This window comes from Ostrea edulis, chromosome 7, assembly GCF_947568905.1.
Source record: "Ostrea edulis chromosome 7, xbOstEdul1.1, whole genome shotgun sequence".
Lineage (NCBI taxonomy): Eukaryota > Metazoa > Mollusca > Bivalvia > Ostreida > Ostreidae > Ostrea > Ostrea edulis.
In genome coordinates, this window is record NC_079170.1 from 72,932,293 (window position 1) to 72,946,540 (window position 14,248).

Below are 14,248 nucleotides of genomic sequence, written 5' to 3' on the forward strand. Positions count from 1 at the left end.
TTGCCCTTTGTTTGTTTGATATATATGCCTCGCAGGCTAAAATGGTTTACATTTTTGAAAGTTGATTATTTCAGTGTAACAGTGTCAGACAGGAAAAGTTAAAGATCTGATTTTTATTTCGAAACATAAATTAAATTGAAATATATATTGCTGTAATTTCCTTCGTGTGCAATACACAAATGTCACGCACGGTACTATTGTTTCTGTACGTTAAAGCTGTATGGTGCGATCTCATATATTTTGCTTTTGGTACATAATTACTTTAGTGCAGATGAATTGTTTTTTAAAGTATTTAACTTTCTCTTGATATACGCTTGAAAACATTTGCATGTAAAAGAAAACAGTGACAAGATTATTTAAAAAGTAAATATAGTGGGACCGCATAAATGTAATTTCTTTCGTTTGAGGAACGAATTGGACAGAAATCAATTTCCACTTGGTAATTATAATGAGTGGATTAGTTCATATATTTCAAGTTTTCAATTCAAATACCTGTATAGGTATGTTCAGTCATGTGGTTCAATAAAACCGGTTTTAATTGAGTAACGATATAAAATCAGTTTAGGACGACACGTAGATATGTTAACACGTTTAAATCATGCAAAGTGACTACGACAGTTCGGGTGGGGCTCAGGCGGATCAGATGCTTCAAGTCATTCTGAATAAGATGAATGAGCAAAAGTCCGATATGGAACACACTATGGCGATGCAATTAGATCAATTTAAAGAAGGAGCGCGCGGAGCCACGTCCTCTGTTTCCTCTGAAGTTAAAAAGCTGAAAAGTGATCAAGGTACTACCTGGAAGAATTCAGGTAATAAGGATCAATATAAACATAACGAGAAGGTTTCTGATACTTTAACCCAAGCTTTGTGGGCGTTGAGTAATAGGAAATATGAATATTGCAAATAACTTGTAGGTGAAGCAAATGCAATTTGTCAAAACGCAGTAAACTCATAAAAATGGCCGACGCATCTCCTTGTGGCTGGAGCACAGTTAGGAACTACCTTTCCAGTCCTCTTGCAGATCATTCCGATGATGAAAGGTGCAAAAACAAGGCGGAAAATAAGGTTCTTAAAGAGAAAAAGAAGAAACAAAAAGAAAAGCAAAAATCTAGAAATAATTTTTCTAATGATGTTAGGAGCTTTGCTCCGTCCCTTTTTCCTTTTCCAATGCAGCCATTTCATGGACCATCGCCCTTTCAGTTTGGATTCCCCGGAATGTCGGGTCCGAATTCCCAATCGGATGTTTCCACTGTGGGAAACCAAATCATCAAAGAAAAGATTGTCAAGAACTCAAACCCAGCAAATAGGATGGAAAGAGAATCTAATTTTGTACAAGATGAGTTTTCTACGGAAAATATCTATTTTGATATCTTGCAATTTGGCGATTGTTATGAATACAAAGAAAACGATAAACTTTGTGTAAGGGTCTTAAACTAATACATGTATTCAATTTTGGAAAAAATATTGATGCATGCAAGTTTATTATTGATACAAGTTATTTTGGGTACAAGATTCCATTTTATTCTTTACCAAAGGGTGAATTCTCCAAGAACAATAATTCTGCTTTACATTAGAACAAATTTGTACGAGGTGCCATTATACATCTGTTAGACAATGGTTTGATCTCTGAGGAATATGCCTTTTGTTAATAATCCTCTCTCTGTTGCAGTGAATTCTAGCGGTAGTACAAGACTTAGTCTAGATTTGAAAGAAGTTATTAAACATATTTGTAAAGGTGAAGATAACGAACAGTGATCAATCTCATAACTCCTATAAGCAATATCAAAGTGGATAGTTTGGCAAACACGGACCCCTGGACACACCAGAAGTGGGATCAGGTGCCTAGGAGGAATAAACATACCTTGTCGACCGGTAACACCCGTAGTGAGCCCTATATCCTGATCAGGTAAATGGAGTTATCCGTAGTCAAATTCAGTGTGCCAAGAGCGGCCTAACAATCGGTATGAAACATGTCAGACAGCATTTGACCCAATGATAGGTTGTATTGACGAACTAGAGCGTTATAACGACCATATAATGGTGACCTCAATCGAGACTATTGTAACTCCTGTACCGTCAACTTGTTTGTCAGTAGCTTGCCTCGATTTAAAAACTTACCGTCAGCAGAACAAGCTCTAGCGTATCAAATCAGTTGAGAGATATAAACAGCATCAGCAGGTGATAATGGAATATTGCTACATAAATATGGGAAGTTGACGATGGAGAAACTGAAATCATTTCCATTTGTCATACAGTTGAGTTGTCAGTTTGCCATTAATGTCTATTTTCAATAAAATATCTAAGTATGAAGCAGAAGTGGAAGACTCTGTAAGACTTTCATATTGTGTATACAGATTCTTTATGACTAGACCTTGTACACAATGGCGTTTGGTCTTTTGACCTTGGAGTTTGACCTACTTTAAAAACAGCATCCTACCGTATTTGATATATCCTGAACTATTTTAGATAGGCGTTCACAAATTATGTATAAGTTCTTTATTGTTTCGTGGAGTTTGACCTTGTGGCCTTGCCCTTAGAGTTGGACCTACTTTTAAAATAGTTGACCTATTCAACATCTTATGAACTATTTAAGGTAGATCTTCCATATTTTTATATAGACTTTTCATCGCAAAATAATTCATTTCATACGAGGACCTTTGATCTTGTGACTTTGAAATTTGACCTACCTTTACGACAACACAACCTGTTCAATATCTTCCGAAGTATTAAAGGCAGGGCTTTCATATGTGTATGTAGATTCTTTTTGTATTTGATCTTTTAACCTTGACCTACTTTCTTTAAAATCCTATCCTAATAAATAAGTCCTGAAGTATTCTAGGTAAAACATTTATATTTTGTACATAGATTCTTTATGACAAGAACTTCGGTATTTGATCTTGTGACTATGAACTTGAGGGTTGACATACTTTTGATAAAAATCTAACTTATTCAATATCTCCTGAACTATTTAAGATAGATAGATTGATTGATTGAATGTTGTTTAACGTCCCTCTCGATAATATACACTAATGTGGAGACGTCACCACTGCTGGTGAAGGGCTGCAAAATTTAGGTCTATGCTCGGCGCTCATGGCCATTGAGCAGGGAGGGATCTGTATCGTGCCACACCTGCTGTGAGGGCTTTCATATTTTGACAAAATCATTCATTCCATGACATGGTCTATAACCTTGTGACCTTAGGTCTTATCAATAGCAATATCATGGTAGTCATATCGGTGCATCTTGAGGCATCTATGTGTTATGTGAATTCATTTTTTGTTATGTTCTGATCCTTCGAAGCTACAATATGGGGTCAAAAAGTTTCATGGAAATAAAGATTTATGAAAGAAAGTTTTTAAATATCACAACAACTGAATAATGATAGGCCAAGGTGACACAGGTGCGCGATGTGGCCCGTGGGTTTCTTGTTCTTTTTCTTAACCTTCATAGGCATCTATTCTTCACAAACAGCATAGGTTGAGTGTCAGCCATTCTACGGTGGTTAACTAAAACACTTGATTAGGTTTGAAGAGTTTTGGAGCAGCATGGGAATTAAACAGAATAGATGATAATGCATCATACATTATATCTAGCATTATCATCTCTGTGTCACCTAGTTTCAGTACTTTCAGTAGTGTGATTATTTATTCCTATGTCTCTATTTCACAAAGCTGACGTATACATTTTCTCCAAATAATATTCAGGGTGTTCAATTTAGATCATACGCCGACAGATTTGTCACATATGTAGGCCCTATATCTAGGCCTAAGTGTCGTACGTTTGTGTTCTTGTACGTACAGTATGAATCATGGGTGTTGTAATGTAATTTTCGTTTATCTAAAACGCTTTTCTAGCCGGACATGACCTTTACTGATGTTTTGATTAAAACGACTCGGAATGTACGCGGTAGTTACATGTCGTTAAGACTCACATCGCATGGCTGTATCGTATTGTTAAAAACAACCAGGAACTAAAAATTACAAAGGGGCGAGGAATACAGAAATCTGGTCTTTTGAAATATTATTTAATGAAATAAAATAACTCATAATAAAGATGAAGATAACAAACATTGATCAACTTCATAATTCCTATAAAGGTGAAGTTAAGGAACATTGATCAATCTCATAACCCCTATAAAGGTGAAGATAACGAACAGTGATCAATCTCATAACTCCTATTAAGATGAAGATAAGGAGCAGTGATAAATCTCATCACTCCTATAAAGGTGAAGATAACGAGCAGTGATCAATCACATAGCATCTATAAAGGTGGAAATGATGAACAGTGATCAACTTCATAACTCCTATAAAGGTTAAGATAACGAACAGTGGGCGATCCCATAGCTCCTATAAGGTGAAGATAATGAACAGTGATCAATCTCATAACTCCTATAAAGATGAAGATAACGAACAATTATCAATCTCATAACTCCTATAAAGATGAAGATAAGGAGCAGTGATCAATCTCATAACTCCTTTAAAGGTGAAGATAACGAACAGTATATATATGTGTGTGTGAGTCTGTATATGTGTGTGTGAGTTTGTATATATGTGTGAGTTCGTATATGTGTGTGTGAGTCTGTATATGTGTGTGTGAGTTTGTATATGTGTGTGAGTTCGTATTTGTGTTCATTTGTGATTTTATATGTTGGTGTGATTTTGTACACTTGTGTATGAGTTTGTATACACGTGTATCATGTTTTTGTTGTATAGGTAAAAGGTATTGAGAGATTTCTAATCCTCGTGTAAAATAGGTCTTGTATACGGCTGTAATGCAATGATTTAATTTTGGAGTAGTTTCTGGAACGGCTCGTGACTTACAGAGAATAACGAGATTATCCTTTCACACGTTCGCAGTTTTTCTGTCGAGTCCCAGTTGTTTTTGTATGAATATATAATATGTTCTTTTACTATGGATGTACACGATTATGTCAAACTTGATACACTACAAATAGATACATGAATATCTTTTATCATCAATAATGTGAATCTTTTCATCTTGACCTGTTTGTTTTTCCTGAACGATGATCTGGGTTATTTTCAGTCAAGCTACCACAACAAGCCCAGTGATGCGCTACAACTAATGGGGGGACAAGTGGAAGAGCTTGGGGACAGGACTCTTGGAATTAAAGACAGGGTATGTTATTGTTTTAATTTTGATAAGTTTTTTAGTTGGAAATGTATGTGATAAATATATGTAAGAAAACGAATTATTTGTAAAGAAGATCATTATAACGGCCATATAATTTCAGCATCAGAGGTAGTATTTTTATTGCAAAACCTAGATTGCATGAAACACATACAGAAGTAGAAAGATGTCGCAGGTGATACAACGATACATGTATAGAATTACGCCATATTGGTACCAAAAAAATTGTACGTAAAGAATATAAAAAAAGATGAAGATAACTAACAGTGGCCAATTTAATTATTGGGAGGAATGTAAAATCGATAACCGGGCAAACACAAACCCTTGGAAACATCAGGATGGGATCATGTGCCCGTTTATACCTATCCTCTATCTTGATCAGGTAAACGGTGTAATCTGTAATAATAAGTAGTGTGTAAAGAAATGCCTCGTAATTGGTATGGAGCATGTCAGACGGCATTCCGTTTATGCATGTATTTCCAAATAAGCCCATTAATTTGCGAAATTCTTACTTTAAACGAAAATGTTGAAATATCTATAACATCAACTAATATGTTAGTAGTCTGACTTGACTTAGAAGATTATCATACACAGTGCATGATCTCGTGTACCGAATCAGTCTAGAACGATACAATCAATTGTATGTGCTAAAGGAGTAGACCCTGATGGGAAGTTGACGGTGGAGATACTGAATTCCCATTTATTTTAAAGTTCAATTGTTAGATTTACATTAATGTCTATCTTCAGTAAAACATCTAAATACAAAACAGATGTGGAAAAATCCGTGCTGTCTTTAATTTCGAGTTCACTGGGAGATCAACTCGACTTATGAATGAATTCACATAATAGTGATGGACAGAACGTCATAAAGCTATGGAATATATATCTTATGATTGGTAATTTATTCAGGTTGAAAATTTTGTGGTATTCGTGAAGATTTGTTGTATTTATGTACACGTATTTCTATTTGTTCTGACGTTTCTACTAATTCATATCAATCAATGTTATCTTTCATAGAGTGGGAGGTATCTGAAGGTGCGTTGTTCTACCGACAAAGAATACCGTCGATGAATTACCGGGGTATGGCCTTGAAATCGCACACTACATACAATACCAAGGCCACATATGTTAAACCTGTATTATCTTGTATCCAGCATCCAAAGAAAGTAGGTTTTCTGTCAAGTTCCAACACCTCCCATGTTAAACCCCACATCTATAAAACGTCGAAAGACTATTTATTTCGACAATCATTGATATCCCCTCTCCCTTGACTCTGGGGTATAAGTAATGTACCTACTTAACGAAACGTCATCTTGAATTGATTTTTTATTGTTATATTTATTTGTATAACTAGCAGTGCAAGTAATGATACAGAATGTGCACATTCCAGGGTGTTTTTCACAAGAAAAATCTTCAAAAATATCAACGATGTTAATTAACGTGAGAGCCTCATATTTAAGATATACCAATCTATTGTGTAATATAACACGAAATGGGCAGGTAGAGCGTTTTCTTTAACGTTCTAGATAATAGATATTTTCAATCAGAATCATTTGAATATAGATTGATTAAGACCTTCCTATCATCGCATGCATAGGAGATAGTAGACTACTGGTCAGGAATTTGATTCGCTTGAACGTTAAAGTTTTTGCTTGTGGGGCATGGTGTAGCAGACTTGCAAGATACGTTAATCTTTAATTTTGATTATTTTCGTAATATGTGTATGATTTCAGAAAGTGATTGTGATAGATATTGGCAGTGGATCTATTAGAGCTGGGATTCTGGGAAAAGAAGGTATACGTATTGTCTGAATTTTCATGAAAAGGTAAAGATAACGAACAAAGGGTAAAGACAACGAACAGTGATTAATCTCATAACTCCAATAAGGAATACAAAATTAAGACCCGTCACATCCGCCGTGATTCTTGCCGCTCGCCAAAATCCCTTAGGTAACGCTGTAATTACTTGCAAAATGTGCACCGAAACGGGGACCCCCTGTTTGTTTACAAAGTTTTGTTTCTTACCTTGTGTATTTTATTATACCGGTAGAAGGCCAATCTCTAAAACTTACAAAAAGCGTGAAACGATTACATGAATCGAAAGAGAGATGGGATAGACTGGGAATTCATACATTTCAGAGAAATTATTGCCACCCCAAAAAAAAATAAGAAAAGGGGGGAGTTAATATCCATGCTTCAGGTACCTGTGGAATTAATCAGTATGAACTTCAAAACCTTCCCTGTCGGTGTTTGTATGTCACATGACTGGGTAGAAATAGAAAGAAAGGGTGCATGGGGGGAGGGGGAGTTATGTTCAGAATTAATCAGTATGAACTTCGAAATTTTTCTTGTTGGTGTTTCACTGCAAAATTATGCATATCAAAATACCTAAGAATCTAATTACTGTGTGAGTATCATTGGCGTTTTTAATCAAAGGACCACCGCAAAGCTATGACTATTAATTTGACATTTGTCAACATTTAAAACAATAAAGGAAAATTAAAATCAATACAAGCAAACCCACGGATTATTCCCAGTCAAAGGGTTGAATTCAAATACATCTATTTTTACTTAACTTACAAAATGGGTATATTTATTTTTCTATTGAATTACAATTAATAGAGTATGGTCAAACAAACCAGGGTACATTTTCTGTCAATCCCATGATATTGATTAAAAACTGGGTTTTTTTGTATTTTCTCTTAAACTGGATTTGAAGATTTATTTTGTTATTTATATTCTCTAAAAATCTGGAGCTAGCTTTACCATTGCAACATGACCAATAACCATACATATATGACACCATCATGAAAGGTGAAGATAACGAACATTGATCAATGTTATAACTTTTATAAAAAATACAAAATAAAGAGTTGGGCAAACACGGACTTCTGGATATACCAGAGGTGGGATCAGGTGTCTAGGAGGAGTAAACATCCCCTGTCGACCGGTCACACTCATCGTGAGTTCCATATCTTTATAAGGTAAACGTATATCGTAATTTCAAACAAAACTGTCGCTAAATATATAACATCACTATACCAAGCTAAGCCATAGCCATATATGCATATCGTTATACAAAACAAAGCAATAATCTTACATGTCTGACTCCATGATATATCGCTATACCAAACAAAGCAATATCACTACATATATGACGTCACCATACCAAACACAGCAATATCACTACATGTATGACGTCATTATACCAAACACAGCAATATTGCGACATGTATGACGTCTGTAACATTATCCGAACTTAATGATTTTGTATATAAGAATTATCTTAATCATCTGTGTACAACTTAATGATTGTATATTTAAGAATTATCTGAATCATCTGTGTACAACTTAATAATTGTGTATATAAGAATTATCTGAATCATCTGTGTACAACTTAATGATTTTGTATATAGGGATCACGGGTACGACTTGTTGAGTTGCAGTTCACTAGATAAACGTTTGAAAGTTTCACGTCTCGTCTCCTGTTTCTATACAAGAATATTACAATGTCACTATACCAAACAAAGCAATATCGCTACATGTATGACCTCACTATCCCAAACACAGCAAGATTGCTACATGTATGACCTCACTATACCAAACACAGCAAGATTGCTACATGTATGACGTCATTATACCAAAGAAAGGGATAACGCAAAATATATAACATCACAATACATGTGTATCACTATACCAAACAATTAATTACAGCTACATCTATTACATCTGAGTGAAGTAAAATTCGGTTACAGCAAATTCCTTGGGTCTTGTTGATTTGCTTCGCTATATATATGTAATTCGCTAAATCCGTATAACGAAATATTGCTGCAATTTATGCATTGCTAATTCAATGCCAGAAATTTAAGAGTTTAGAATGACAAGAGACACATAAAACAGTATATCTGTGGCCAGAATAACCCCACGAATATTCATCGTTAGTTTATGGAATAAAATTGATCATTGCCATAAAAAATCATACAAAACACTTGTACACTGTATGTACATGTAAAACTTATACGGTACCAATTTTGATGCACCAGATGCGTATTTCGACAAATAATGTCTCTTCAGTGATGCTCAACTGAAATGTTTGAAATCCGAAATAGCAATGAAGTTTTAGAGCTATTATAGGGGAAAACAGTGTGCCAAAAACGTGGAGCCAAATTCGTCTTGGGATAAGAGCTATGCGTGAGGGAGATAATCCTTAATTTTGAAATGAATTTCTAAATTTTATAACAGCAATTAAATATACATCCGTATTTTCAAGCTAGTAACGAAGTACTTAGCTACTGTGCTGTAGAGACCCTCGGGGACTAACAGTCCACCAGCAGAGGCCTCGACCAAGGGGTCATAATGTAAAACTTATACGGTATCAATTTTGATGCACCAAATGCGCATTTCGACAAATAATGTCTCTTCATTGATGCTCAACCGAAATGTTTTCATGCATTCTTTTATTACTAGTGCATACATGTGACTTTTTGGGACAGAATGGACAGAAGTTATGGAAACCTCCATAGCCTCCTGTTGTGTAACAATCGTGTGTGCCATTTAGAATAAGTTCAATCAGTAACACGATCCCGATCAAATTAAATCCACCGAATAGAAATATTGCTGTCAAGTATCTTTACACAGTAAATAACCCCAAAAACATGAAACCAATACGGGACTTTCGAAATACGGATCCACTCTGACTTTTATTTGCGCGTTGAGCGTAATTTGTAGGGCATGTCACTTTCGGATTGCAATAACTACGAAGTAACCAATCATGGGATACTTCAATTGTTATCAAATTCCTGCATTAAAATGCTATCTTCAAGGAAAGGAATCACTACAGCCATTTATAGAAAAATGCATTTGATTTAATTATATCAGTTGGCGAGGGAAATAAATTTATGAAACATCTTGACGATATCGGTGAAACATCCAAGGATACGCGTCTAAATGCGCCTTTTCCCTTCCATCTAATTTAAACCCAGGTACTAAGCACCAATAATGACTTGGGTCGTCGTCGTATAACTGCGTATATATATATATATATATATATATATATATATATATATATATATCTTTACAAACCGTCTAGCAGCGAAACACCATTTGTATTGATGTCAACTTTGCCCTAGAATTGGTTACTATCACGTGACCGCAGTAGTTCCGGCACATCCCGAAAGTTCCGTACTGCACAGAGGTTAGTCAACTGTTAATCAAACTTAGCTAACATTTGTGCAACTGGGTCCTGGGTATTAACATTGAATTCAGTCGACCCAGACTTGAAAGTAATTATTCACACCTTCTGCGCACGCCCATGATACCAACACAATGGAGATTTCTGTCCGTATTTTAATTGAAGGTTAGCGAAACCAGTTAATAGACAAAATTAATCAATTGTGAAGGATACTCGATGGTGCATTGCGCTACACAAATTTCATGTAAATAAGAACGATTTTCTATGAAAAACAATTTGCTATAAACAGGCACAAATACAATGTTTTACTACGCACTAGGGGGGAATGAAAATTAGTTTGTTACATCGGTACATTCACTATATATTCCAATTACCGACTTCTAGATAAAGAAATACGAAAACTATTAACGGCGATTCAGATAAAAATCATCATATTCGCTGTACATATGTTCGTAGTTTTGATGTGCATCGCTGTGACAAACGAAACAATACTAAGTAAGCCTTCATTATATGCCATCTCAATACTGTAGATAAGTAGTCAGTTGGATATTTGAGACGGGGTTACCCAGGGTGCTGAAAGATGCACGTTGAGCGAGGCGACATCACAATGCATCGTTATACCAAACTAGGTAATAATTCTCTTGGTATTTTATCACTAGGCATCATAATTCAAAAGTTCAAGGAGGAAGTCCTCGCATTCATTAACAAATTGTGAACCACTGTCTAAACCCCTCTATTCATAATACCGATCACACAAGCAGTGCTAATGAGATAAACTAAGGAATATATATTAATCATAAGATAATCTATCGCTGAGGATACGTCATTCCACGACACTCGGTCACGCTCCTCATTCTGGCTTAGATGCTTTTCTTGTACGTCATTTCCTGGTGTCACAGTATCTGTTTTTACCTTCTTACGCGTCAATAATTTACAAAGCGAAAATTTTGCAATCACGTGAAAAAATCCGCTAACATTTTGACGTTCATCTTTGTGGCGTAAGCGAAGCTGCAGTGAGGACACTATCAGAGATATTCCTCCCATGATGATCTGAATCTGTAGGTAAGACGTGAGGTATGGAGTGTTGTCCGAGTTTGCAGGAAGTTCCGAACTAATGATCGTCAGAAATACCATGAATCCAAGCGCTACTGTAATAGAGTACGACATCTTCTCTCCAGCATCGGCAGGAATGATGAACACTAGTATATTCAGAATTCCAAGAAGCAAAATGGGTAGAACAATATTTCCGACGAAGTGTGATGGCTTCCTTTTTAACCGAATACTATACTTGATGACGGCGTTACTTCCGGAATTATCCGTATTTTGGCTAGTAGACACAATTTCCCATATACTGTTGCTTTTAAACTGATCCATCTCTATTGCATCGTCAGATGTTATTTTCACTTGGTATAGAAAATGTGACCACATTGTAAAAATGATGTCGCAGGTTTGGATATCGAATGGGAAATACGTAACATCAATGGAACATTGAGATTCAAACACCTGATAAGGTTTCCAAATTACACTTCCATCATATGATACCATGACGTAATAAAACGAACCACCCAGCTCCTTGAACTCCGTGAATCCATTCTTCAGGACTAAATCCGGTTTCCACAGCGCGTTTTGAGGAAGTGGTAATCTGTAGACAGGAAATGCTGACGGATCCCACGTCATGAAATCGTCCTGCCATTCCAGAGTGAGATACGCCGTAGTTACTAATTTCTCCTCCAGTTCATCCAGCTTGTTTATACCCTTCAAATTGAAGGCCACTTTTAGCTCTGTTGCGGAGTATTGATCCCTCGATGGACGAACCGTTTTATCGTATGCATTGGATTCAAAGAGATATTTCGTCAAGTTTTTTACTACATCCGCCGAGTATCCAAACACAGGGCCGGATAAACCCATACTCAGAATTATATTGAACACCACAGTTGTACACAGGTGCATTTTTAAGAACTTTTGAATACTTGGGGAAGAAAATACACACAGGTACATGCAGTTCAGCACTTGCTCGAAACCGCGAAGAAGCAGTATTAATGGTCAAACTCCGCTGCACACACACTATGATGTTAACTCAGAACAACAATGAGTTCGATGGTGACAAAATAAAGGGCATTCATCTCCATTATATTCTGTATCATTAAGCATTAAACATCTTTTCTACCAGGCCCGTAAAGCTAATTAAGATAAATAGCCTAACAAACACTGCAGTGGTCACTTTAAGTAGGACAACGAAGAGTCATTAAAATACATAACAATGACGCTAACAAAAGACAATTCGTTTCATGAATATTTCAAAGGCATTATGACAATATTGTTCAATTAGTCTTTTAGCTAATTTTGTTTTACTGGAAATGAAAACATATTTGTTGAAGCACCAGGCGTTATCTAAATCAATTCTAGGTCGATGATTTTGTAGAAAATGTGTACACTGAGTATGTTGCATATCTGTATAATACTGCTGTCTGTACATGTATATATGTTTTCAGGACCACAATGTAAACTAGTTTTAAACTAATTGTGCTATCCTGTTTAAATAAAGGACATCATTATTATATTGCAGAAAATGACATTTATAGGGAATAAATTCAGTTTTCTGTGAAAGTAATACCAAATTATAATTGTGACGCGTGTGCAATCAATTTTATTTGAGTGCACCGCGTGTTCTATGGAACTGGGCATTTAGTTACACTCGTCTGCTGACCGCTAATACGTAGTTACACTCGTCTGCTGACCGCCGATACGTAGCTACACTCGTCTGCTGACCGCCGATACGTAGCTACACTCGTCTGCTGACCGCTGATACGAAGTCTGAATCACGTGATCGTGCGGTTAGATTCACGATACTACCCGTAAGGATACCGTGCAAATGATATCTTTATCGCAGCAAAACCATACAGTGTTTTGAAGAATAATCAAATCCTAGGAATATTTGGTGAGTTCGATTTTTTTTTTTTTTTTTTGGCAATACCCCAATTTTGTTGGTTCTGTGATTTCTTTCCTGAGACGCATGCGTAATTGGGATATATCTAAGTATCTAGCTGCTGGCACACACCAGGGGTGGATCCAGGAATTGTTACCAATATACTAGGACCTAGACCCTAAGATCTGTATATTCTACCTGTATGCATGCATTTGACAGTTTTTGAATAAAAGGAAGATTGATCGGCGCTGTCGTACTGCACATTGTGAACTCTGACGAATATACACATGGAGGACAAGGTTTAAGGTCCGCTATTCTAGCAAATAAAGATAAAAAAAAGTTCTCGAAAAACGCACCCTTTTTGTGATGTGTAAACATTAATAAAACACATTTTCCTTTGTCATTTAATTTCCAACTTTCACAGCCATCTTTTGTTATATAAATATATTATAAGTGTATAAAAACTCAGTGTTTGAGGCACCGATGTAGTATTCTGGAGCACTTTATGATAAAAAAAATCAATTTTTGATAACATTTTATGATATTAAACATTCTTATATTTTGATATTAATGAATGTTTCAACATCAGATTTTTTGTCATTACACTTTCAAGTAAATTACAGGAATCCGATAAGATTTGATGAAACCTAATGGTTCCCTGTGGAAGTAAAAAAAAAAAAAAAAAAAGCCCACTCTACCAGGCTTACAGTGTCTAGAAACAAGAAATATTATTTGGCAACGGGTGATAGGTCACGTACCGATACGCAAGAGCTTGTTCTGCGTATAACCAACTTTTAAATCGAGACATGCTACTGACTGACAAAGAAGTTGATGGTACAGAGGTTTCAACAGTCTCGTTTAAAGTCAGTATTTCGCAAATTCTATGGTCGTTATAACTATCTAGTTTGCCGATACAACCTAACATTGGGTCAAATGCTGTCTGACGTGTTTCATACCGATTGTTAGGCTGTTCTCGGCACA

At 35.9% G+C, this 14,248-nt stretch overlaps 1 protein-coding gene across 1 annotated transcript; it reads right to left on the reverse strand.

The window, feature by feature from the left end:
- Positions 1–10,480: 10,480 nt before the first annotated feature.
- LOC125656308 (neuronal acetylcholine receptor subunit beta-2-like) lies at positions 10,481–12,249 on the reverse strand. Its single transcript, XM_056145809.1, has one exon. It carries the CDS (start codon positions 12,247–12,249, stop codon positions 11,065–11,067), a length of 1,185 nt encoding a protein of 394 aa, XP_056001784.1. The 3' UTR covers positions 10,481–11,064.
- Between the last annotated feature and the right edge of the window lie 1,999 nt (positions 12,250–14,248).

Bases quoted from the DNA above. Each gene is read 5' to 3' on its own strand.
- LOC125656308 (XM_056145809.1), bottom strand. From the start codon at position 12,249: ATGGGTTTATCCGGCCCTGTGTTTGGATACTCGGCGGATGTAGTAAAA.